We start from the raw sequence: 27719 nt of genomic DNA, 5'->3' as shown, positions 1-27719 counted from the left end.
AGTCATGGGCAGAGCATTTTATTTCATTTTGCACATCAACATGAAATTTTGCAAAAGATAATCAGAGAAAGCATTACTTGAAATAAAAACTTAATTATCTTAATTAAAACAGTGTTAACCAAGTATTACTGCTAAAAAATGTATGAGTATAGATAGTGCACACATCATCTTCAGCGATTCAAAGATTCTCCACTCAGCTAAAGAAAAAGTGGGGGTTTGTCCCCATTTTGCCATTAGAATAACATTTAATCTGTGTCATTTATTATATTTATATAAATTAATAATAATTTATTGATTTATACAACAGTAGCAGTGTAGATTAATAAACATAAATGTAAAGTTATCCAAAATGCTACACTGTGAGTCTAAATGCACCAGCACATTAGGATGTCATTGCTGCTCATTGCGAGCTACAACTGTGCGATATGGAAGGAATAAATTTGAGTGGGACATCGAGTCTGATGCTTGTAGACCAGTGGTGTCAAGATAAGGCCTGAGGGCCAGAAATGGCCCAGCAAAGACACCAATTCTTAACACTTAAGATCAAAGTGGGCTGTATGTCGCACGATATTTAAAATGAGGTTTATATCCCTGTTGTGGGGTGTCCACCATGACGCCGTTGTGGGAACAGCTACTAGAAGCATCATACAAACAAGCTTTTGCTATCACAATTCAGCTGCATTTTCTGCTCTATCAGAAGCACAAACATTTTGTTTTGCACGTTTAGTTTTTCATTTATTCTCCTTGATCGCTGGTAAGTTTAGAATTTTAATGCTCCATTCCTATTGGTTGATTCTTAGACAGTATTTATAATGGTAGACTCTCATCTTCAATTTCTAAAATTGCCAGCTTTGGGCTTCGATCACTGAGCAGTGTAAGACTTCTGATATGGAGGCACAACCAATATAATATTTAGTCTCTTAAAAAAGACTAACTGCACTTACTGAGATCCTACATGAGACATTTAAATGCAGATAAAATCCTTAGTAGGTTTAGGCTGAAAGTCTATATAATTAACAGATTAATGCTGATTTCATCAGACTAGGTGTAATGTCAAAGAGCTTTCTTAAAATGAAAAAAAAAAGCAGAAAATGAGCTGACTCTGCAGTTCCCCTTAGCATTGCAAACCATTTTAGCCCCTTTTAGATGGTTATTTTGCTTTTCTTGTCTCTGAATGACCTCTTTACTTATAGCCCTAAAAGTTCTGCGTTTGCCTTATATTCCTTAAAAAGCTTTACTTTCGGACAGCTTTACATTAGCTGAAAATCACCAGAATGATGGACTGACAGAGCTGATAACAAGCTATCATTTAAAGACCTCAGCATGTTATTTTCAGAAGTTATAATGACACTGAGGATGAATATTAAAGGAAATCCAGATTTTGTCTGTGTGTATTAGATGGACACTTATCATGATCTAACTTGGTGACGACCCTAAGCCTAACACACATCAGAATGTATTTATGTCCCCCTGCCTCGAACTGTTGTTGCTTATGCATGTTTTTTGACTAGAATGAGCACTGTAGTTTGAGTGGATTATAATACATATCATACTGCTGAAAAATGTCCATTTACCAGCAAAAATACTGTAGTTCACTCTGCATTTATGCTCTTTTACTGAAGCCACTTTCCTAAAAAAAGTATTATATCATACGAGTATGACCTTAGTCATCACCTGTTGATGAATAATCCTCATAAATTTGGAATTGTGAAGAAAACCCAGCCCCATTTTGATGGTGCGCTAGTGAGATGCTTCTGCAGTGGGCATTGCTCTGTGCACCTCCTGAAACTGGTTACAGTTGGGATCCCCTCTGACTTTAGGTGTCTCTGATATCTGGACTCCTGTTAAGGGGTCAACACACCAGCATTCTCCCCGCTGGCCGTGGGTGGACATGTTGCACTGGAAGGAGAGAAGAAAAACACAAACTAGGCAAGATGGAAAACACTGGGAAAAAGAGGTGGGAGGGTAAGGAAACACAGTGAAAGCAGGGGATGCATTAATGAAGCATGGCGTAGGGTGGCTTGAGATTTGTGTTCATGTGTGTGTGTGCGAGGATCTTCTGGCGGCGGGGGGTCATTGGATGAGAGTGAGGACTGTGATTCGGGTGGGACAACACTCACCCAATAACAGCCTGTCCTCAGGTTATGCCCCCTACACACAACCCATCCACAGCCACACATGTGATCGCAAACACTCCCACACATACACGCACAAACGGAGGCATGCCAGCAGACTAGCTCCCCTGCAGAGCCCACCCTTCCCCCCCCAACCCCCTGAAATGAGGTCGTAATTGAAGTGGACACAGTTTACGCCCCGCGTGCGGGGCAGCCGGGTAGGGGACGGCGAAAAGAATGAAGAGCTGGGGGGAAAGAAAAGACTTTCCATTTTCTTCCTTCGATGAGAAAGAACAAAAAAAGTGACAGTTACAGTAATTACCGCGCGACAAGGAGGGACAACTCCAAAAGGGAGCCGAGTGTTGAGGAGGTACAGTGTTCCTCCCTGGGAACCGTGGACTCTAGTCCAAAACAATGCTGTTGTTTGTGACCGGTGATGAAAATTGGCTGAGTGGTTGAGAGCCCTGCTTTAGGAAACGGTGGCGCCTATTCAAATCTTCTTTTCTGCTCTACTATCCTCGTAAGAAAACACTGGATATGTGACCTTGTTTGTCCTCCCCTGTCTGATGTCTATGGATGGGCATAATACAAATTCAAGCCCCCAGTCGGAAGCACAGTTCGTTCCTCGGCTTAACAAAAGTCTTCCCATGAAGTACGCCAAACAGTTTTATTGCCTTGTAACCTTGAGCTCAGAAGCTTGTTGCCTCATTCATGATGACAACATCTCCCCATGCATTTGTGCGTTTGTGTGTGTGTTTAAGAGCAGAACGCTAAGGAAGAGGCGGGTGTGAGAGTTTATTAAGAAAAAAGACAGGGGGAGGAGGCAGGTGGCAGGAGTGAGAAGGAAGTTATACTTTTGCCAGGGTGATTTTGCCAGGCTGATACAAAGGAATTGTGTGAGTGTGACTCAGACAATAAGAGAAAAGAGAGGGGAAACCCCACAAAGTAATACGTGGGTGAAAGAGGAAAAACCAAAAAGAAAGTCTGAGGAACTGAAATGAAAATGTGAAAAGCGAAGGAGGAAACATAAATGCACTCAAAACTTTAATGCGTTACACATGTATAGGCACAAGAATCTCCACTGATACCGAAAGCCACAGAAGCTCTTTCCCATCATCAAAGTCAGCGGTCATTACTTACATAACCACCAGCAAAGTTTAAAACCTGTTGACATCTGCAACCACTTGAGTTTGTTATGGTCTTGTGTTACAGATCACCACGAAACAGTAAGTCACCAGCAAATCCCACAGAGCATAAAACCGCCATGTATCTGCTCACTATGGGCTGAATCACCAAAACATGCCACAGCAATAGCAGGAACCGTAGGAGTGATGTCACAGCAGGTGTGCTGCTTTTTGACAGCAGATGGAAAACACCTGCTGTGACAGCACTGACTGGGGTGTGGCCGTTATTGTGAAACTCGTGAGTTTCCTGATGCGTGATTCAGTGTTCGTATTATTCGGCAAAGATGACAAACGAGTTTACAGTACATGTGAGTAGATCTGAATAATGGAATTAGTCCAACGACGAGAACGTTTTTTGTTGTTTTTTTTGAGTAGTTCAAATGAAGGATGAGGCGTGAAATTCAGTGGAACAATGTGAAACACTGCTTAGACACCAGTGTTTCATTTGGTTTGGTGGGTTTGTAATTTTCTATGATTTTCAGTTTTACTTAACAACAACTGTAAAAGATTTTAATGCCATTCTGAAACTGAAATGTGGCCACAACGGTATAACCTGTGTCTTCCGTGTCCTTTGGCTTTTTGTATAAGCAGAGTGCGGCTCTGAGCACCGTAAATGGTGCTCAGCAGTGGAAGATTTGATAAACAAAAGGGTAACTGGTCAAGAAATGATGTCTCTCAAACTGAACTTTTAGACTACCCTGGGCAAAGAATGGAAAACGAGGCACGTGGCATTGTAAAGCGCTTTGGGTGCCTTGAAACGCGCTATATAAAATCCAATCCATTATTATTATTATTATTATTATTATTATTATTATTACTTGGACAACAAAGGTGACCTGTTTGGGCTTGCTACTTTCTGTTTCCACCTTCAAACTGGTTACGGATTTACATGAGATTGTTACTCTAAAAATAGATAGATACATTTAGTGACTCACCTGACATTTGTATACACCCCATAAACAGAATCACATCAAAATAAGCCATAAGCACACAATACTCAGTCACTTGCACTCTCCTTGAATTTTAGAGATCATTTTGGGCATACCAGTATGTGTTGCACATGTTCAGAGTTTTGATGGTTTGATGAATGAAAGATAGTTTGGACCTGGTTTTCTGAACAACGGGGGCAGCAATTTAGATTTCCCCTTGATGGATGAAAGTTTCCTCAAAACTATATTCTTTGTTGTGCCTTTCTGCTCAGGCATTCAGTTCAAAAATCCTATTCCAGGATACCTGTACTCAAAATTAAATGAAAATGCTACCACATTAGGCTGTGTCCATGCAGGAATTAATTCAAGGTGAACAGAGATCATAAAAACTAATGACATATGGCACCTTCAACCTGGCAAGATAACTGCTTGGTACCCAAGATAAACTTTTTTAAACTTTTCTCAACTTCCAGTTCGGTGATTGAAGCAAGTACCAATGAGTGTGTAAGGTAATGCTGATTGACACATTACCCAGCAGTAGATACATAACAGTATAACCTTCTATCATCTCTTTTGAGTCTGATTTCCAGTGAGAGGATGAACATAAATATGCAATAGATCACATTTAGGTAAGATGACTGATGGACTCATCACACAACAACCCCCAACCAGGAGTCTAAGACATGGCTTTAAGATGTGTATCATAAAACTCGCATTATTAAACATCTTTGCTTCTGCTTGTGATCAAAAAGGTTCTCAATTCTAGTAACTTAACTAATATCCTTTTGGAGATTTTGTTGCCTGGCTCTCTTGCTAGTTGCTGTTGGGGCAGATCGATCTTAAAGTCGAAAGCTACTCTAGTCACAGCTTACAGCAGTTTGGCTACACTGACCACATCAAGGCTGGACAATATGTGGAATAAGAAACTCACTGGAGAGGCAGTCAGTTATACTGTTGTGAAGATATCAGTGGAATCCACACTGACAGTCTGACCCTGAGAGACTAAATAATAGCAGCCCATCATCCTGCTGGTTGCACTCATGACCTGATGCATCATGTTCATGCTTGGATTCTCGGTCTTAGCTGAAGACAGCTGACATGACCAATAATTATCCTTTAAAAGAAAGTAACATCACTTTGACGCACGGGTGGCTGAGGTCCACAGACACAGAAAGTTCTACCGGAATTTAACTTGAAGAGAAGATCATCTAAAGCCATTTTTTTTTAATTTACTTGACCAAATTTGGAGATATTTTTTGTTTGCTTCTCAGGTTTTCCAGCATTGTTTGGCAGGCTTTTTGCAACAAGGGCTATTTCTTTCTTCCTTTTATGTCTACCCTCTCGTCAATGGGAAGTCTCAATTCTTTCTTTATTATGCTTCAAATTATATCCTGTAAGAATCTAAAACATAAAATAACAAAAACGTGAAAAGTCTTACCATACATATATCATGGATGGGTCTCTTGTGAATTTATCTGACCCAAATGTTCTCTTTTGTAAAATAATGTGACGTAGGACAGGTGATATGCCAGCAGCTCACCTGCTTGAGGTTATACAGTCCATGTTTGTCACAGTTTGGAAACTTGAGCTCATACAGGTTCTCCAGTGGGCCTCTGTTATCCTCTGAAGGCATTTTAGCAATCTCCTCTAAGACCCTGTCCAACTCCTGCTGACAGGCACTCTACATGATGAGGGAGAAAAACAACAGTGAGTAATTAACATGTACAAATACACCTGTAGTCACTTTTAGGCGAGGCAAAAAAGAGAGGTAGGTTAAATTTGACTTGTGCTGGAGGCCGAGCAAAATGTTCTCCAACAAAAAAAAAGAACAGTGAAATAAAATACATCTGTGCATCTTGTAAAAATGTCACAAATATACACATTTATAGTTAACATTTTTATGAGCCACAGTTAGACAAGCAGCAGTTCAGCCAATATTATTGATGTGAGTCTGCTGGAGCGGAACTTAACTGACTGGGCTGCTTAACTCAACTGGTGGCCACGACCATGACCACACAGACACACACACACACACAAACCTGTGCTTTCATGCACGCACAAAATTCTTAGCACACTTTTCCTGTACTTACTCTTCTTGTTCTGCACATTTACAGTGTATTCAAGTGTGCACTGTAATGCAGACACACACACCGAGTGCCAGTCTACCCGTGGGATCAAAGGGGTCTGTTCTTATGATTAGTTGGCTGAGGATGAGAGAAGGGAGCGGGAGGAGGCACAGTCTGCCACGAACCTTATCAGACATCTGAACATATAGATGAAAAGCCCTCTCCCCCTCTCTCCGTGTTAGACTCCTTTTCTTTTTCCTAATAAAGACATACATAAACCAACATGTCAAAGACAACTTTTAGTTTCAGAGCAGAGTCCCTGCTCCTACATATTGGGACGTTAGTGGCCAGATTAAGATGGTCCCTGGACTGATTTTGGGCTGTATTTTGCCCATGTGTGCTCTTGAAAGACTCGTGTTGAGATTGATGTCTCAAGACTGGACAAGCAGTCCTTAAGTTGTAATTTAGACACCCCTTTTACAGAAGTGGTTTGGTGTAATAGTCTTTATCTTTTTATTTTTATTTACTGCAGCCTGTCACCACGACTGACCTGATGATGTGCCTGGAGTTTCTCTTCCAGTTTGGGAGTTCAGCTCCTAATACTTCTATTACCACTTAGGACTTTAACCTCCACATCTGCTCCAGTTGTTCCTGGCACTTCTTTATTTTCTTGTGCTCCTTCTTCCTGATGTTGCTGTCCACTGAGATTGCCACATCTATTAAAATTGTGGTCTTCATTGTCAACCACCACTATGTCTGATTGGTTGGCCAGCAACTTGTCTGTCTGGAACTCGAAGTCCCACTGCACTGTTGTTCTCAACATCCTGTGGTGGTATCTCCGATTGGGAGTTACGGACTTCTAATCTGTATATGGTACAGATGTGCCCGTACACTATCTTAGCCACATCTTCTGTCTGTCTATGATACATCCCATGCAGGGCCTTGGTCTTCCATAATAGTGTTCTAATCCTCTTCAATCCCGCCTGTTAACCCCAAGTAGGTGGATCAGTAAATTCATGTCTCACTCACTTATGACTGACAGCTGATGGTTTCACCACTCCTGAATCTACAGTATATCTGTGTTCACTCTTTGTTATGAGCTGGTTTAGGGGGAGGCCTATGCAGAACCGCGTCACCTTGGTATATCCTGCACTTGATGGTAACTTGTGAAATTCCCTGGAATGGGTCTATAGTGTTCTCTTCCACAGCCCCATGTACTTCCTGATGAATGTTATCAGTGCACTGTTAGCCTCGTACAGTGCCAAGCACTCCACAATCCATGTGTGGGACACTGAGTCATGGGCTTTCTTGTAGTAAATCCCAGTGGGGCTCAGGTTAGCCTTCCTGGTCTTAAAGTTCTGGTTTATGCTCTGTCAGCTAGTAGCTGGTGCTCTGACCCTTTTAAGCTGCACTTATGTGTTGAGTTCTTTGATTATTGCTCATTCTGAGCTTTGGCTGTGTCTGTCTGTATACTTGTTCCCTTGCAGTTCAGAGCACACCCTGGATGGGCCTTTGAAGAACAGATCATCTCACTTGCAAGAACCAAAATTCTAAATGTTAGTTTATTGATAATGAAATTTAAAAAAACTGGTCAAAAAGGCTGCAGTTTGGGGAAAGCCTTATTAGGAATCAGCAGCAGTCGACTGGTTGTGGGCATACCATGAGTCAGACGACAATCTTCAACCTGGGCTCCATAGAAGCATCTGTCATTCTAGATGGTTAGTCATCCCAAAGTACATTTCCACTGCTCTGTTTTATCAGGGTTGTGCATACCGCTAAGCAGTGTTGGGACTAACGCGTTATTAAGTAACGCGTTATTAAGTAACGCGTTACAGTAACTATGTTATTATTGTGGTAACGAGCACGGTAACTAGTTATTATGCCAAAATCAGGAACGCGTTACTCGTTACTGGGATTTAGATAGGCTCGTTATTCGTTACTTCGTGTGGTGACTATCGCGGAGCTTCCACAGATTCAGTAACATTAGCATGTGGTGGAGGCCAGCAGGTGGATGAGGGAAAGGGGAGGCAAGAGGAGAAACCCAAAGCGGCCGCCGGTCTGGCTGTCAGGTGAACTGAACTTCAGGTAAGAAGTTATGACCTGCAGTCTATCTGGGTCAGATATAAACAAAGTTTAGGTGGAGTTTATTTTCGTTATGCTGAGTTTTTCGTACTGCGTGCTAGCTAGCATGACGGGGTTTCTATACAGCTGGGTGGGTGCTATGATGTTACTGATGTTGAACTTTATTTTGTTCATAAGGTTAATTAGTAGAGTTGCCAACCGTCCCGTAAAAAACGGAATCGTCTCGTATTCAGAGAAAATATTACGCGTTTAGTATTGAGGTGAAAAGGAAAACAGTTTGTCCCGGACTTCAGCTACAATGAAAAAGACACAAAGCTGGAGTTATTCTGTCTTTTGCTGTCAGCTGCCTCTTCTTCTCTCATTCTCTCCCTCTCCCGTTTCTACTTCAATCATGAAACTGATCAGCTGGTTACTGTGCAGGGGGGGCAAGGTAGGGCCTTAACAGGGAGAGGGGCGCACAAAGAAATACTTTTCTTTCTTATTCTCATTTAAAATGTCTAGCTTTTAAAAAATAATTATTTGAGCCTTACAACAAACGATTGATAGATTAACGCATATGTACCATCAAGACAGTGTACATCACTGTCACAACAGTGTTTGTTTTCATTCAAAGGCTTTATGATTTTTCCTATAATGGTGGGCCGGTTTCTAGTCAAAATGCCCAGGCCAATTTTTTGTCACAGTCCAGCCCTGTATGCAGCTCATGTGCAGTCTGGTGTTACCTACATCTTCCTATTCAGAAGGCAGAATTTCCGAGTTCTGAGTACAATCAAAAGCACCACGACTGCAGTTTTTGTGTTGGATGTAAAAAGCGCACATGACGCTGTGACGTAGGCTAGAATCATGGCAGCAGTCAACGACGGTTCCCAGTGCGCTGTAGCCGCTGAATCACTATCTTCAGCAGTAGCTTTCTTTTACAGATGTTAGAGCACTGAGGTACCAGAGTGGATCTTTGGTCTTGGGCTCTTCTATAATTCCCACTTGTTGCATATAACCTCTCTCATTAGGTCAACAGTCAACAAAATAACAGCTGGATAGTCTGGTAGCAACATTGGATCAGTGGTTTGATTCCAGGTCAGCCTAGGCACCCAATGCTACTTGAGCCTATGTTGGAATATGAGTGAGCTGGCTTAATGAGGTCTGCATCATGTGTTAGGGAACTAGGGTACACTGATGAGAACCTGACTATTATACTTGTTATTGGATTATTGGATTGCAGTAATTTAATCTTTATGAATTAAGTTGGATACATTATATCTTACATTTTGTTATTGGCTTTGGAAGATATGGACACCACTCTTCCCTGTGTCCCTCTCTGTACTGTGGAGCCACAGACTGGCCCATTGGTATCTTTTTCTATAAAAATGGGCTGGTTCCCTCTTACATGTCTGCATGTACTTAATGAATATGGCTGTCACAGTTTTTTTTTATTTTTGTCAAAAAGAAAATTGAGAGAGACAAAAAGAGAGAGAAATCTGTCACAACCAGAGCTCTGACAGTGAAGCCTGTGTTCAGCATATAGCTCTATGATCTCCAATGACTATTCACAACAAAGTGCATATACTCAACACTAGTCATTTGAAGTCCCTCCCCTTGCCCAGCTGCACGACTCCTTTTACTGCACTGTCTCCTTTGTTGCTTCTAATGATCTTGACATTGTATTGTACCGCCCCGCTTATTATTTCTTGGTGTATTTTGTTTTGTTTGGCTGCAAGCGAGGTTGTTAAATGAGGGAGAAAATGAGCAAAAGCATATCATTGTTTGTCTTATTGAGACATATATGGGCGTCCATATGCGTAGCCCCCTTCAGGCCCAAGCTCATTTGCATGAAACAGGATATGTGTGCTTGCACGCCAGCCCATTGACGACTTTCTAGGAACTGTTTTTAATTCTTTGCGGTGTTGCACTGTGAAATGATGAGTGAGTGCTAAAGAATGGAAGGGGGCGGGGTTTTAATGTAAAGACTGCATCAAACTGCCAACTGCCACTCCACTGTGGTGAGAAAAACAAGATCACTTTTCATAGTAAAGGTGCTCATTATGAGCAGTTACTGAAGACGCCTGTGGCTGAATAGGGGCACTGTTGCTTCTGCAACTTTCTATTTAATTAACAAACGCATCAGTAAATCATCAGAGTGGAAATGTGTCATTATGTTTGAAAGCATTTCAAACACAAGGCCTTCAGCTGCCAAAGCTATACAAAGAATTTCTCTACAAACAAATAGTCGTTGCATTAAGAATCTGATGGCACTGTAACTGTCACCTCAGCTCATATCAACTGGTGTATTTTTCAACACTCACAGTTTCTATTAAAGCACATAAATGAGCTCTTATATTAAAGCATGGTACAGGGTGGAAAATGTGGAGCCTACCAAGTAAGCTATGAACTGAGATTGAGCTGGACCTGTAAAACGCATAAAAATATAGAGAATGTCAAGGATTAAAAAGTGAGTGTGTGTTTATTGTGTGCACATGTTAATCTGTTTGTCTGAGTAAAACAGTGCCCAGAGGAGGGCACCACTGTACCAGACATTATTGCTCACACAGCACATTTTTGACCTTGTGTCACTGCTTCTTTTGATGGGCAAACATTTCGCTGTATCCTGTAATGATTATCTTTTGTAGGCCTAGAAAGAAGATGTAACATAGGCAGGTAACGAATAGGCCCCTACATTACACACTGCTGAGATTTTTTTTTTTTCTTTTCAGCTGTTTCTTTTTAACGACATGCTTCTTTGTTTCCATGTCAGGCAGATGAGCTGCAGGGGAGGTTACAATATATAATTACAACAGTTTTGCTCATACGATTTATAATAACTTGTGGATCCAATTATGTCAGACATGGAGCCAATATACTTCAGGTTACCAGTTAGTCTACAAAAACAAATCCCAGTGAAATGAACCCTGAATTGTTACCTGTAGCTAAATTATAGGAAAAAGATTTAACCCTGACCTGAGATACTCTCTGATTTATCTTCATCCTTGTTCTGCGGTCCTGAAGGTACTGTTCGAGGGCGGTCTTCTGCCAAATCCATGGGTTTAGAGGCGGTCTCCCGGTGAGTGGATTTTCAGTCCCATGCACCTCTGCAGCAAATAAACACACAAAGCAAATGCAGTTAATGTGTAGCATATGTCCAGATAAACATTCAGACTTCATGGCTTTTTGGTTTCGATCCTTGTGTAACATTCAATACTTGTTAGGTTCCTAGAAAACCTTATTTTGAGTCATTTGTTTGAGTATGAAAGTTTTCTTGTGGTTTCTTTAGTTAACAAACAGATGTTGTACACACTAAAAATTGCCTCACAGTTTTTAGTGTGTACAACATCTGTGCTTACTAAAATGCTCAAGACTCATCTATATTTATCTATTCAGTAATCAAAGCTACTATTAAAAGTAATTATTTATCTAATAACAGGCCCTTTGAAAAGTTGTCTTAATCCTAGAATTAAAGGACAAAGTCATCTGTGTCCTCAAGGCATCCTGTGTCCCTCCTGCTTCATGTGACTAATTCTGTGCAGCCAGCCGTTGTGTGGACCAAACCGTGCTAAGATGTTTTTTGTGAAATGGCCAAGTGCTACATCCAGCCCATTTAGGTTTAAAATACTGAGCTACACTGAGCAGTGGGGGTCTCTGTGAGAGCAGTTACTGTTGACTGTTATAGCAAAGTATGTTCATCATTTGGTGGCGACAGGAGAAACAAAGCACAAACAACAAAACAATTCACTGAGGTCATTCAGGGCAGATCCAGACAGTGAATTTAACGATGCTGATGACTGTAACTTTAAAACAGAACTACATCAGGGGGTTAAAACTGTATGGACTTTCATCAGCGTAGCAGTCAAAACAGTCATGAATTATAGTCCTAAGGTAGACTGGCAGTCAGTGAAGGTGAGTCCAGACTCGTGAGGATGCACATCTGATGAAGGCTTTTCGTGCTGAGTAAGGATTTTTTATGGCATCTAACTTTCCTGCCAGAGGCTTTGTGGGTGTGTGAGAGTGTGTATTTGTGTAAGACCGTGTGTGTCTGTAATTAGCACTGAAGCAGAAGAGGTTGTAAATCAAGCCTGAGAAGGAAGCCTTCCCCCAAATCTTGGGAGCTCCTTACACATGCCATGGCACTGTCTGAATGTGTCTGTGCTCATGTGTGCTGGTGCACGCTCTGCCAGGTGTGCAAAATGAGCAAGTCCGGCTTCTATGTTGCTAGAAACTTGTGTCTTACAAATCCCTTTCTGGCAAATTTGGAAATTTCCTCTTGAAAGAAAATTAAAGCAATTAAAGAAAAACAAAAATAAATCATAACTAAAAAAACAAAAGTGAATTATTTGACCAACAAATGTTTTCAACACAATTACGCTAATTTTTATTTTATGTAGCATCAGTTTACATAAACACTTGCCTTAAGGCGCTTTGTACTCCACCTGTATTACAAAGTAAAGATCCTACTATATTAGAGTGATAACCCCAAATCAGTTAATTCCCTATGGAGAAGCAGTTGGTTACAAAGGGGAAGAAGAGATGCTCAGTGCATCATGGGAAGTCCCCCAGCAGCAGCAGCATAACTAAGGGATGGTTCAGGGTCACCTGATCCAGACTTAAGCTTTACCAGAAAGCAAAGCTTAAAGTATGAACCCTAGCCTTAAAAGTAGAGATGGTGTCTGTCTCTCAAACCCAGACTGGGAGCTGTTTCCATGGGAAAGGGGTTTGATACCTGAAGGCTCTACTTTTAGAGCCCAGTCTACTTTTAGAAACTCAAGGAACCACAAGTGAGCCTGAAGCCTGGGAGCAAACTTTTAGGTTGGGTTAGTATCATACCATGCAGTCTTTGTGATAGGATAGAGCCTGATTATACAAGACTTTGGATGAAAGAAGCATTTTAAAAGGACCAACATTTAACATGTAAGAAACATAAAAATGTGTTCATAGTTTCCCAAATGACAGCGTTCTACCACCACTGTCTTCACTCCTACAATCACTGAACCTATAGTACTCCTGTGTATATCATACAATGAGAAGTACTCATCAGGTTTGGAGAATTACTAGAAATTTGAAGGTCAGTACCCATTCTCTCTAGATGTGTTCCTAGTAAAACACTGACTCCAGGTTAATCAGGAAGATAGTCTGAGCGGTGGAAAAAGGACCAAGGAAAGGTTCAATAGGTACGTGGAAGCTAACCCCCCGGGTTCATAGTTTTACAGGGTCTTGTCAAATCACATGTTGCGTCCTGAATGAAAGAAAATCCTGATTTGGAAAGAAAGCATTTTAAAGTTGATAGAAATTAGCAAAAATCTAAGATGACAAGTCACAATGCTTCTGGAAGTGTTTTTGTAAGACACATCTGCTCTTTGGTCACAGAGGAATGTAGAATGAACCCCACCCCCACTGTAAAACATGGAAGAGGCTCAGTTTGATGCATCTGGGACACAATGAAATGAGAACAATGAAATTAGATGATCTCCAAGACATTCTTCAGAGAAGCACTATCCAGTGTCAGGGACCTGTTATTTTCTAAAGGAAAAGGATACCAATAATTATGGCTAGTTTTTCATTTAGCTTTGCATATCATGTCAGTTAACAGAGGCAAATGGTGGACGATGGCCATAGACCCTGCCAAGGCTGCCCTTTGTCAACAATTATGTTCATAAGTTCTACGGACAGAATTTCTGAGAGAAGCCAAAGTGTTCAATTTTGTGGTTTGGGATAGTGCAGTGAGGCAGAGCTCAGTTGTTCAAGAGGGGCTGGAGGTAAAGCCTGTGATACTCTATGTCAAAGGGAGCCAGCTGAGGCTGTTTGGGAATCTCTCTAGCGTGCTTCCAAAGTGAGATGTCCAACCAAGAAGAAACCCCGGCGAAGACCTTAGACCAGCAAAAACATCCACTGGCTTGTAAACAAAACGGAATAAGTGGATGGGTGGATGGATGGACCAAATTTCATTGTAATCCATCCAATCTTTAGTGGTATATTTTTATTTGCAACAGTACTGGACAGACTGGTTGACCAGCGTTACTATCCCTCAAGCCAAAATCGTCTTCTTATCGAGATTGGAAAGATTCACATGTGAGCTCCACGTGGACAGACTGTGACCATAAATGAGTCCTTAAGTTTCAAGCGGTCAAATTAAATTCCCTACAATCTGTCAGTGTTGACTACATGTAAAAGCTTCCAACCTCCACTTCAGCATACAAATTCAGACTTTTGTTCCAAGTTTTGTTAAGATATTCATGAACTGCGAAGGAATCTTTGACTTGGGAAGGTTTTGCAGGGCACATCAAGCAAGGGCTTGCTTTTAAAAAGAAATCATATCTGCCGTCAGAAACACATAAAAGCATTTTATAGCTTCACAACATAAATGTTAGTGGAAGAAAATGGATGGATGGGTAATGTAAAGCATTATTTCCCCTTAGCAATGCAAAAGTGAATGCAGCAGGAATGCTGTGTTGTGGTTGAGTTAAATAAGGTAGATACACAGCTTGTAAACACTTTTCTGCGGTTGTGTTTGAACTGCCTCTACAGACACTTATAGGAACTCATGACTGCATTTTCAAGCAGAAAAAACCCCAAACTTGTCTTTAGCCAACAGCTGTCATCACAATACTGTGTTGTTGATTCTGTCTTCAGCGCCATAGAAACTACCTGTCTCGAGCTGTTTGCAGTGTTGGCTTTGGGTATTGCCTCGATGTGAAGCTTTCACAGTCCTCTCATAGCACAGAATGAGTAATGTCTTTCCAGAGTTGCTTAATGTATTTGTCCTGTTATCATATACAGCAGAGCTGGTCTCAAATTGACTGGGCTTTGACGTCCAAGAAAGTGGACTACTTTAAACCCACTGTCTGTGTAAATGGTTCCTCTTAAGCCCCAACAACTTCAAACACTTTACAGCTGGCAAATGTACAAAAAGAAACAGAATAATGAAGATCCCCTTCAGACCTTTTACAGTAAGCTCTCTCTTTCAACTCTTCTATGTGGCTGTGTGTCATTTTAAGCAATGAAGCTGCCTTTGTAGTTGTTAACAGGAAACTTTTGGTGCTTCTACACTGATTGTCAGGCTTAAGAGGCAAAAAGGTCAAAGTCAATTATTTTTCAAAACAGGCTCTCGGGTGCTGATATATTCATTGTAAACTTACCCCCAGAATGTTGTTTATATGTGATTGCTTCAAGAATATTTATCATTTATTTAAAAATTGCATTTAAGAAATAACCTTAAAACTCATTTCAGTTGATGCCCAACTCTTCAGTTTCTCCAGGAGCTTTACTAAATATACTTGATGCCATTAATTAAGAAGTAGAACCTGCGGCTTCACTTTTTCACAGCTTCTCATTAACTCTGTTTAACGGTGTAAAAAACTCTGAGAAAACCCACCAGACAGCAGAGAAACTATGCAGGTGAGGAGGCGTGAGAGCATTTCACTGCTCAAGAGTCCAGTAACACGGAGGGTTTGGCAGATTTTTTTATGCAGTTGTGTTGCATGCATACGCTCATGTGCAGGTGGTGTGATCCAATATATCTACTGGTCACTTCCGTTAAAGAGGTTTTAGGTCAGTTCTTACCAAAATGTATCTTGCAGAGAAAGGCCAGAGCCATGTTATAGTCTTTATGCCAGTGTGACATGTTTGTTTTTGTTTTGTTTTGTTTTAAGTAACTTTACTAAATACAACTAATATCCAAGGCATTAAAGCTTAAGATAAGTTTGTTGAATAACTGCAGGCTTATATTCCATCCCTGAACTCTGAGCTGACAATCCGGTTGTTCAGTGATCACGCGACGAATCCTACTTCCGGGTCTAAAGTAGTCTGCGTTTAATATAGCTTTTGTGTTGTTAACATGTTTAATGTTTTGTATTTTCTTCTATTTGATCTCAAAAAGCTCCTAAAACAGTCAGTGATCCCTGTTGACCTCCCTCGGCTTTTATTACCGCTAATCATTTATTTAAGCTCAGTTTTTAAAACCTTAGGATGTAGCTACAGCCCAGCCCATGCAGCAGTATATGAATGACTAACCTCGTATTGTGGATGGATTATCTCAGTTGTTCTCCTGGCTGAAGTTTGGTCCTTTTACAGCATCCTGCCATGCGATTACATTTGTTCCTGACCACCGAGAACACTCACATTAACTTTTATCGAGTGGAAAAAAAGTTAGCTTGTTTATATTATGCTAACATAGCTGTGTCGCTAGCGGTCACGTAGCACATCATTATATACCAGCTAGCCCAACTTCAGTAACCCTACAAACGTCACTGCTGTTTAGTTTTCTGTCTTCATTTATGTTGGAAGTGATAACAGAGCTGTACGTTTTAATTTGTTTCCAAAACCCCGCAGTCAGGACATGCTATATTGTATTTAGATAGAAGCTAGCGAGCTAACTCCCTGCTAACTTCTAACTCCGTTAAATGTCATAAATTCCGTTTTCATGGATGCCTGGATGTTAAACTCAATTGTTACACCTGGTAGAGCAGAACGCTGATCATTTTATTAAAGATGAAAGACTTTAGACAGTTTTTCAACTCTCAGTAATGCCATAGTGATCGTTTGATATATGGACCTGCAGCGGAGTTTAGACCCAGACACGGCTAGTGACGTCAGACTGAACAACCGGATACCAACACAACAAAACGCTTACAATTTCACCGAATGCAATGTATTCCAGAAGCAGCTCTTCACTCTATCAAATGCACCATTTTATCAATCAAACTGGACCAGTTCTAGTTTTGAGAGAAGCCACACCAAGATGCACAGAGCAGATGAGCAAGGCAGGAAGTCAGAAACAGGAATAATCATGTTTCAAAATAAAAGACCCCACTATACATGAAACTTACCAAGCTCACAATGACTACGTTGCCTAAACTTAGTCATCTTAAGTATGCTGTACTTTTTAAGTTCTGGGAACAATTACATTTTACACTGAGAGCGATCTGAAGATGTGCGAATGCTCCTTTGTCGGTCTTGCAGTCCAAACACACACTTCTTGATTGTGCCATATTCTGCAGCAGCAGCACTTTCCCACAGCAGAGCAATGCAGAAAATCATGAAAAAGCACATGAAAAATACCCCAAGACATTAACCTGGCCTCCCTGCTTCTAATCTGATGGAACAGCTAGAGTATGCAGATTCATGGAGTCCCCACCCCAACCCCAACAAATAAACTATTTGTTGACAATGTTTTAGTGCAGAACACCACCACAAACTCCAGAGGTGCGGTTCTCAATGCAATTGCTCAGAGTGGTTTTGGCAGCGTGACCAACAAAATATCAGGGATGAGATTTTAATTTTGTGGCAGATTTTTAAAAAATTACACTAACTCTGTGCAGACTTAGGGGGGAAAAGTATCCCTCGCCTTGTTGTTCCATAGCCTGTGAGCTTAGGCAGTGTTTAAACAAGCACTTCAGTCAGTCATTGTGGAAGCTGCACATTACTGCTGTGGTAGGGCAAGGTGGAGAAGGTTCTCAGGTTTATTAACAAAAAACAGATTAAAAGAATGAACTTCGGACTTCTTTTTGCCTGGTGGTCAGAAGCAAATGTTAACATCACTCTGTGTGCCTCCATGCAAACACAGAGGCAACCTTTTGCAAACACTTTAGTTCAAAGTGCAGTATAATATATTGCTATACAGGCAGTGCTGTGAGCATTCATTTGGAGGCAGAATGTTGCTGGTGAAGATGCATCTATTGCATAGTTTAATCTGAAGACATCAGAATATTATGTTTGACAAACTTTATATGTTTTCTGAATCTTAATCTGATAATTAATGCAGTATGCAAGCTGCAACTTCTCAATGTGCTTTAAGATATGAAAGAGAAGGAGAGAGGGCTATTTACACCTCAGAGGGAGTTTTCTCAGGTTTGCAGGCACCCACATGCAACTCCCACCCAAAGTGATCTGTTATAGCTTTAACTTTTCACACATTCTACTGTGTGCAGCACAAATCGACACAGAATAATTAAAGACCATCGAGTGTGAGTGAAGGAGAAGCAGCAAGTCTCAGCAGAGGAACCCCTTCAGGCCATAAAGGGCAGTCTAAGACCACCGACGGCACAAAGAAGAGACAAGGAGAGAGAAATAAACAGAAGCACAAGGAAAGTGCAAAACAGGTTTGTGCTTTGTGCAGTGGGGATTTTTCAGTTGACGACTGGCGGTCTGAGTGGTTTTATGAACGTCACTATTGGATGATTCTGTCCAACCCACCGATGTGTTGAATGAATGGGTAGGGGTAGATGGTTATGATAATAAAACAATGGTTAATTCATGGTTGTGGTTAGGGGAAGGTTTTGGCTGCCAACATGAGAACTCTGGCTACACATCAGAACTCTGAAACTTTAAACTGGATGCCACAACCTGATGAGGGAGACATGGAAATCAAAGATCAAAGTCAAATCAGTGTTGATTGAACAGGTATTCCTGCTGTGTGTTCTACCCTCCACTGTGTTCTCTACGTGTCCTATCAGCTGCAGTTACAGCAGTGTAAAACACTCAGATTAGAATAAAGTATAACAACATTTTTATATTTTTTGCATCACCAAAATAATACAAGCACATTTCTGTGCATAGCACTCTAGTAAAAAGATTCCAATCTCACGAGTTTCTCTTCCTGGTTGAGTGCAGATTAATCATTGCAAATTGGTGGTCATTAAATATTTATTTTAACAAAAAGATATTGTTGACAGTATGCTGTTGGACATGGGACAAAAATCAAAAATGAAATTAGGAAGAGTAGAGGTGTTAAAGTGAGGAAACAATGGAGCCAGGTGTCTGCTATTGTTCTGACTGTATGCTCCCCCGCCTGCTACAGTATAGTACTGCACCTTATAGACAGACTAGCAAGTAGAACACACATCACATCTATGAGCTTAATGCAATGACTTCCCGTATTTGTAAATAATATAATTTTATCCATCTTAATCATCTGTACTTTAATCATTTATTTTTAGCTTATGCATACAAACAATCATCCATCTCAGTATATTATACAATATATATTATCTCTCTCTCCCTCTCTCTCTCTCTATCAACACCTACTCCCTGCCGGTGATCAGGTACCCTGCTAGGATAATAAGATGGCCAAAGGAGGAAATAGAAGCCACTGACACATCAAGACAAGGAAGCTCCTGTCCATGCATGGAGGGTTTCACCCCAAGTCCAAGCTCTATGTACAAGATCCATAGAGGCTGGGGTCTACCACACCAGGCAAGACCCCAGGTGCAGAGTGTTTAAAGATGCCCCCAAGACAATCAAGCACATGAGAGCAGGGTGCAAGATGCTAGAAGTCAGTGCATATGTGGAACACCATAACCAAGTGGCCAGCATAGTATACAGAAACATCTGTGCTGGGTATGGCCTGGAAATCCAGAGGTCAAAATGGGACACGCCCGCTCAGGTGGTCGAGAATGACTGAGCTAAGCTCCTGTAGGAGGGTCCTTCCAGATACAAAAGGACCCACCACAAACACATGACCTTATGCTGTGTTCTCTGCATCTGTTCCATTTTTGCACTGATCATCACCTTTATTTATGTATATATATATATATATATATATATATACTTAGCACTTTTAATTTTAATTTCTATGTTTATTTAAGTGTTTCTGTTACAGTATGTTTCGCACTAAGTACCGCAGCAATTTCCTAATTTTGTAAACGTGCTCAACATTTGGCAATAAAACCCTTTGTGACCTCAAACCTGGGAAAAAGGATTTAGATTTTGTACTGTCTTCAGAGAACTGTGTACCGTGTAGCAGCAGGCCTTATTCTCAGAAGACATGTTTGGCCCTGCACTACAGGCTGACAAATTAGCTCTAATTAATGGGTGAATTTCATTTAGCTGCTCATCTCTGTGGTCCTCCCATTGTGCTTGAAGGGATTGCTGGGTTTCTCTACACAGTATTGTTAGGTCATAAAATCATATCTAAAGAGTTTTAAATGTAATCATTCTCTGAGTTTACTGGAGCACTTAACCGGTACTTTATTTACCACTGCCAAGCAGAATATGTGATCGATTCAGTTATTTCCTCGTCTGTAAATTTGCTAGTCTATCAAAGAGACAGGCAAAAGAAAGAGCAAGTATGCTGGTATATTTGTGGGAAGGCTAGCAGAAATCAAAATTAAAATCCAGTATCCACCATACACACTGCTAGTAACTCTAGTATGTCAATGGAAATTCAATTTGTTTAAATGCAAATCATGCATCATTTTCTGGCCTGTTTTTTAAGCTGGATTCGATGCAACGCATTCAGGCCAAGCCCAATCACTGATTGACTGGCCACTAGAGAAACTCTCCCTTGTACAATTCCCCAAACCGTTGGCAGCAGCAGACTTAAAATAATGTTGTGGAGTGTAAGCGCAGACTTTCAGCCTTTCAAGTAAGTCAAGCGAATTTGTTTTGAGCAAACATTCTGTGCTGCTCAACAGATCGTCCCTGCATAAATACAGTGGATGCTGAAATGTTAATGGCTAATCCAAATATTGCTGCATAATGATGTATCCATGTTTCTGACAGATCTTCCACACCTGCCATAGACTTCAGCACCTCATCGGAGTCAGTGAATTCATTTCCTTTGTCCAGAATTTAAAGGAAGGGAATATTTGGTTTGATGTCAAGACTGGAGCTCACAATCATCACCAGACTAAAACCTTAGTGCACCAAATACTGGCTGCTGCATGTCTGTAAAATGCTTACAACCAACCTTTACTTCTCCTTTCTGACATCATCATCATGCCTGATATCTTTAACCTCTGCTGTATCCTGGACGGGAATTTAGACGGTTTGAAAGATGGTCTATGAAGTTCTCTTCTGAAGCCTCTGCCATCCCTCTTATTTTCCTTTTGGGTGATGGAAATGGGCTTAAAACTCCTCACTGATTAGCTAATTCCTCATTCAGTCATTAATGAACATAGTCTGATTAGACCTCCTTTCTTGGATTTATAGCTTAAATGACCGAGCCCGTAAACTCATCAGGACAGTTTGTGCAGAGGTGAGGGAAGACTGGTTTTCTCACAGACTTCTACGGATATGAAGTCTATGAGTCTTTTTGCAACCACAGGAGATACCCTCCTGGTGGCAATTAAAGAGACACTTTAAAGGCATGGTAAAGGCACTTCTGCACTTTAGTTTTCAAAATCCAAAGCTATATCCATATTTTGAGGTGTCTATGGCATGGGGTCTCACCGGTTTATGAGTCAGAAGGTTATGGTTTCCATCCAGTTGTGACCTTTGTTTTCCACAATTTTTTAACTTCGTGTTTCTTAGTCATTTTTAAACCCTGCATTCACTCACTGGTTGGATTTAGGAAGTGAAAGCTACTTTAATTTGATTTAAAAAGGGATTGTGGTTCTGGTTAAAAATTAAAAATAAAAAATAAAACACCCCAGTGCAACTATAGTGCACTTCAAAAAATGATGATTTTGGAGTGAAAAGTACCTCTCACCAATGCTATAACCCACCTTGTCATATAGATTATAAGGACGAGGAACAAACTCTACCTAAATGAGCCATCCCAGTGGCTTTGACAAAACAGCACAAGTTGACGCCCTGGAGTGGACTTCCAGGGTTTCCACAGTGTAGTACAGGATATCTTGGCAGAGACTTCCCATTCCATGCACTGGTTACTGTCTATCCATTTAGATAAGTTAATAAAAAGACAACACTTTGGCAAGCATACTCCCGTCTCACAGGGAGCGCCTACCTGTATGCAACCAAAGTGCTCAGTTGATTAATCAGTACTACTTGGACAACAAATTGAAACTGGGAAACTGAAAAATCTTGTCCCTAGTCAACACATTTTACATATTTATACACAGATGTTTGTCTGCTGAAAGCACCAAGTCTCAGCAAAGCTCAAGGAGGTTATGAACTCTAGACTGTTTACTCAGGCTGATGTGCTGCTCATTTCAGTGACCCAAAGGACCCACGTGAACCCAGGATCACATCAAATAAGCACAATATCCTAAAAAGCAACACTGCTTTTTTGTTGAACTGAAAAGTGAGAGTGTAAACTTCAGGATCTTTCCTGCAGTTAACGAAATGTGGATGTTGAAGGGTACAAAGAAAGACAGATGTTGAAATTAAATAGCTGCCATGCTTGAAAAGTCAAGCTTAACAGAGTGCAACCTGCCCTATAAAACGATGCTCATTTGTATTTTAACTGATCTGAACGCCAAAGGTGATAAATCACAGCATAGAGCCCATCCCGAGTGCACTGTGCTCAGATAAAATTGCAGGACTGGAAATGGGTTTGTTTTCATTATCCCCTCCCATTTAAGTCAGTAGCCATGAGACGCAAGATAAACAAATAAATATTTAGCTCTAAGCAGTTTATATAAATAGGTCACACCACCTTCTTCTTCTTCTTCTTCTTCTTCTTCTTCTTCTTCTTCTTCTTCAGAGAAACTCTTTTCCAATAACAAACTGACACTGATGCTCACAACAGACACTGAGACATTTATGATTGAATGCTAGCCTTAAAAGTTTCAATGTGTATTAAATTTCCTCCTTAATACAATAGCCTACATCAAAATAAGGCATTCCCAATACGAGAGCTTTGAGGCTACGTGGGTTATAGACATGTTAGAGTTCATTGGAGGGATACTGCTGGTTTGCGCTCACAGATGTGGGTCTGCCACTGCCTGCCAAACACATTGCATATGTCAACATTCATTTTCAGGAATCAATAGTGACCCTTTGTCCCTAATAACTGTAATGTGGGATAGCAAAGCTTAACATTTCTCTGTCCCAGCAGGATTTCTGGGTTGTTTCTTTTGGGATAGTTACAAATATGTTTGATGTAGATGGTGGTTTTTCTGACATTAAAAGAGTTCTGCAGTGAAACTGTAGTCTCGACTCTGCTAATTCTCAGTGAAGTTTTTCCCTTCTGTGTTATAACTTCACGCTGAGGTATAAGAGAATATAGGAGAAGTCTCAGTTAAAGCACAGTACAGAAGATACTTGACAGAGGACAAATCTTTGGATGTACAAAACAGATGTACACAGACCATCACATATAGCACTGTGTCAGTTTAAGCTGTGGTGATGCAGACGTAGGTGATTTAACATCATAATGAATTAGATTTCCACTCCTAGGAAATTAATATACTTCTCTGTGTTTTGGACCTTATGAATATTGTTAAATTCATTTTTGATTTTGAGAAATGATCATATTACCTGGATTTTATATTGTTTTGTTTTCTTGTTTAGTTCCTGTGAATAGAAATAGTAGATCTTGGTAATCCCTGGTAATTTCCCTGCTATATTGTTAGAGGTGTCTAGTTTATTTTCAAGTTATTTAAGTGTTATCAGTTTCAGTTCCTGCTCCCTTGGTCTGGTCTCTTTGTTTTCTACTTGGTGTCCCCTCCTGTCTGTCATGTCTCTCGCCCTCTCTCTCTCTCTCACTTGTCCTTGTATCTGTGCTCTGTCTCCATGTTCTTCTCTTTGTGTTTCATCCTTTGTCACCCCCAGTCTGTCTGTTTATCCCTGCCTGCAAGTCCTACTCTGAGTCTTGGTATGCATGACACTTCCTGTTTTATTTTGACAGTCCCTTGTCTCATGTGGATTGTGTTCAGCTTCATTTCTCCTGACTTATTATGCCCGATTAGTCCCTCCTGTGGGCCTCCACTTTCCCTAATCATCCTCATGTGTATAAATTGTGTGAGTTCCCCTTCATCCTCACTGGAATGTCAGTTCACCTCCCTCCATGTGTCTTTCCGGGTTTCACAGTCTATGATCTTAATGTTTAGCTTTGCCCAGTTTGGTTAGTAAAGTCTGAGTCTCCTTTTGTTTTGTATTCTTCTTTTGTTTTTCTCCCGGCCGAAATAAACTGTCTAGTCCTGTTTGTATGCGTCTGCTTTTAGGTCCTCTCTCCAACATGACAGACAGAAGAAATCCAGTCTGGATTCATGAGTACTTCTCATGAGTACTAACTCTGTAAAGACTATATGCAATGACCTCCCCTGTACCCTTAATGCCCGGTTTTGAATAGGGATGGGTATTGTTTAGGTTTTATCCGATACCAGTACCAAACCGGTACTTTTTAAACGGTGCCGGTGCTTAAACAGTGCTCGAACAGTGCTCTTAAAGAATGGAGAACACAAAATTGGTCCAAAAACCTCTCGTGTTCAGCTGTTTTTTTTTTTGTAAAAAGATAACAATGTTAGCCTTTTCTGCAGCTATAGGGGATTTATGACATCACTCTTGGCTGGAAGCAGTGCTTAAACAATGGAAAACACAAACTTTGTCCAAAAACCTCTCATGTTTAGCTGTTTTCCACTTTTTCTTTGGTCATTTTAGCCTTTTTGGCCAGGGTGAAGGGAGTATCTGCCATCAAACAAGAAGACAGCCGCATGTAGCTACGACTGTGTTTGCTAGTTCACCTTACATGCATTAAGTTAATAACGTGGTTAGCCTACTCAACATAAATTACACACGAACAACATTAAGCTACTCACACAGAGAAGAACGGCGGCTGCTGCCGTCATCATCAGTCATCATTTCTGCTACACTGGCAGGGCTCGGGGCCAGGACTCTCCTCTTTGGGTTCTTGGGGAATGTTGCTAACTCCGGGTCAGATAACCAGTGTTGCCAACTTAACAATTTTGTCGCTCTATATTTAGCGAGTTTTCAGACCCCCTTAGCGACTTTTTTTCTAAAAAGCGACTAGCGACAAATCTGGTGACTTTTCTGATATTATTGGAGACTTATTTATGACGACTTTTTGACGTGAAAACGCGTATCGCTCTTACTCTCAACAAGCAGCGGGTGCTGCCTTGGGCACCTCACCCGTGCCAAAGTGCTCACAGGCAGAGGATAGTCCTCCCCAGCTGCTATCAGAGCAGGAGATGTTCACACCTGTGCGTCCGAACGGCAAATGAATAGCGCATGAACGAAGCCGCTGCTCCCGCACTGACTGTAACGCAGTCAGTTCTTCTTTTAATGTTATGCTGTTTTGTGGATCACAAGGTTTAAAACTACTTATAAACGCACACTCTCACACACAAAGTAACTCCACCAGAGTGCCTATTTCAGGTCACTTTTGCCGGTCCAGGCCTGGATAAAGGAGCAGGGTTGGAATTGTGACATTAAAAAACAATAATTGCTAAAATAAATTTAATTTGTAGTTCTAAATAAATTCTAACTGCATTTAGGACGTTTTTTACTCACTTTATGTCTCTTCTACGATGTTATTTCTCTCTCCAACAGCATAGGTTACAATCACATTAGCATGACCAATTATGCAAATTAGGCGATGACGTCATTTGGCGACTTCTAGCGCAGCCGATAGCGATTTTCCTTACTGAGGAGTTGGCAACACTGCAGATAACAGGCTAACCACGCGCAGTAGATGTGCACGGTGTGAGGTCTCGCAGCAAGCTAGAAAATACAGCGCATTTCTCGGCTTTTAACAAAATGCTATACATCGCTAGGTGTTTCATCAGATTCGAGGAGTTACCTCCTTTTCACAGTATCACCTTAAAGCACTTGTTGCAGGCTGCTGAGTTTGCATCATTTGCTCAGAAGTACAGCCAGACTTTGACAGCTTCGCCTTGGGCATTTTTAATCTGTAGCTCTGCTCTAAAAGAATGTACGTACCTGGGCCCGCCTACTACGCTCGCAAAGATAAAATGATTGGCTGGAATCCAAAGTGTATGACATCTCAGGAAAAAAAAAAGCGCTGCTTTTCGGTCTGGTTACTACCGTTTATGTCAGAACCGGTGCCATAATGATACCGGTACCCATCCCTAGTTTTGACCCCTCAATATATAACAATATATCATGTACTGTATTTAAAAGATGGATGTGACATCACCCTTGACTTGATCTTAGCCTTTAGTTTTGGATTCGGAATTTTGAAGTTTCACCACCATTTTGGCTACCACTGTGTTGGCTTATTGGAGAAAGAAGTGAACGTATTTGGATGGCAGCACTATAAGGGAAAGCTAGCAAATTTGGTTAATGAGCTGTGTTCATTAACTTTACAGTTAAATTACACAAACAGAAACATTTAACAGACAAAACACTGAATATAGCTCGCCAAAGCACAAATTGCCGAGATGGTTAGTTCCACAGATTATCTGTTAGATAATTTAGTTAAAATGTTCAAAAAGGCACCAACAGCAGAAAAAAGAAGTCCGGATTAGAGGCTCCCACTAGTGGAGGTAAAGCCCAGACAGTGATGGGCTATAGCTGCCAGGTACCTGTCAAAGTAGCCATGGAGCTAACCTTAAGTCTTAACACTATGAGTTCTAAAAAGTAAAACCCCTACCATGTACAATGGTTTGGAAGAGATCCATGTATCCTCCAGGTCTAAAAAGTAAGGCCAATGTAGCCTTGGGGGATTATTCTCTGTTCAGTTTATTCAATTTAAATATAAAAAGCGATTTAGTGATTGAAAACAGCAACTACAGATTAATGCAGCTTTAATGGTCTTTCTTTATTCTACTACTTTGCAGCAGTTTTTTCATAGAACTTACCATACCCCGACGGGTTCAAATGTTCCCAGACATCCACATCTATTCTTTGTCCACATTGTCCCAAACCCTGAATGAGCTGCTGTAAAGGGAAGTCAGCATCCATACTTGGGTAGCACCTCAGACCGGTGGAGCACCTTGGCAGATAAACCCCACAGAGCTCTCCCACCTGCCGGGCACACACCGGACAGCAGCCGCAGCCTGGCTCCCTCACAATCTCTGCACATAGCGGATCGACTTTGGTGCATGCCATCATATCCTCTGCGGTGCAGCTTGGGCATCGGAAAGCTAAATCACAGAGTAAGAGTCCAGGCAGCCCAACATATGCAAAAAGCAAACCGTATAAGAAGTACATGCCCATTATAACACTTGCTAGGTTTGTTAGTGACCACTAAAGGTAAAATGACCCTACAGCATGAACCTCTGGATCCTCTGACAGTCCTCTGTGTTTGGGTAAACACTGTGGTGCCGCTGACAGGGTCCTATCTGCTCTCATATTACCAACTGACTGAGGAGAAAGAAGTCTTTTTTACCCCCTGAAAATATCAAAATATAAATCCCTGTTGATAAGAAGGTTCAGAAACTGAAACTGTTGCTTTCAGGTGCTATAATGTCACTCACTACAAGATTACCAGAAAGGAAAATTTTCAACATTTGTGCTTTTCCATTTCACTCCAATTGCACCATCTACATGTCCTTACTAGCAAAGTCCAACCAGATGTTTCCTGGGAAATGTTAAAGTCAATGCTCTTTTTGTGATTTGGCTCCCTCACTTGCTGCGTGTCAGTTAGCACTCAGTTAAAGGTAAGACTAAGGAGCCAAAAGTGCTCTTTTTCCCCCCTCAGTAGCTCAACCATTTTACCTGCACACAGCACAGCTTGTATTATTTTCATTGTGTGTG

General features: G+C 41.0%; 1 protein-coding gene across 1 annotated transcript; it reads right to left on the bottom strand.

The window, feature by feature from the left end:
• Nucleotides 1-2: 2 nt before the first annotated feature.
• Nucleotides 3-27427, bottom strand: LOC102308688 (insulin-like growth factor-binding protein 2-B). Its single transcript, XM_005925770.2, has 4 exons — nt 26822-27427; nt 11328-11458; nt 5768-5908; nt 3-1899 (listed from the first exon to the last, which is right to left on the bottom strand). The coding sequence occupies exons 1-4, from the start codon at nt 27177-27179 to the stop codon at nt 1741-1743; spliced, it is 789 nt and encodes a 262-aa protein (XP_005925832.1). The 5' UTR covers nt 27180-27427; the 3' UTR covers nt 3-1740.
• Between the last annotated feature and the right edge of the window lie 292 nt (nt 27428-27719).

Source organism: Haplochromis burtoni, unplaced genomic scaffold, assembly GCF_018398535.1.
Source record: "Haplochromis burtoni strain Fernald_Lab_line unplaced genomic scaffold, NCSU_Asbu1 Contig_87, whole genome shotgun sequence".
Lineage (NCBI taxonomy): Eukaryota > Metazoa > Chordata > Actinopteri > Cichliformes > Cichlidae > Haplochromis > Haplochromis burtoni.
Note: the sequence above shows the minus strand (reverse complement) of the source record. Positions and strands in the feature narration are given on the sequence as shown.

Excerpts from the sequence above, each read along its gene's own strand:
- LOC102308688 (XM_005925770.2), bottom strand. The coding sequence starts at position 27,179 with ATGGGCATGTACTTCTTATACGGTTTGCTTTTTGCATATGTTGGGCTG. Across the intron at positions 11,459-26,821 it reads TTTGAACCCGTCGGGGTATG|AGGTGCATGGGACTGAAAAT; the intron begins GTAAGTTCTATG and ends TATTTGCTGCAG. Across the intron at positions 5,909-11,327 it reads TAAATCAGAGAGTATCTCAG|AGTGCCTGTCAGCAGGAGTT; the intron begins GTCAGGGTTAAA and ends CTCATCATGTAG.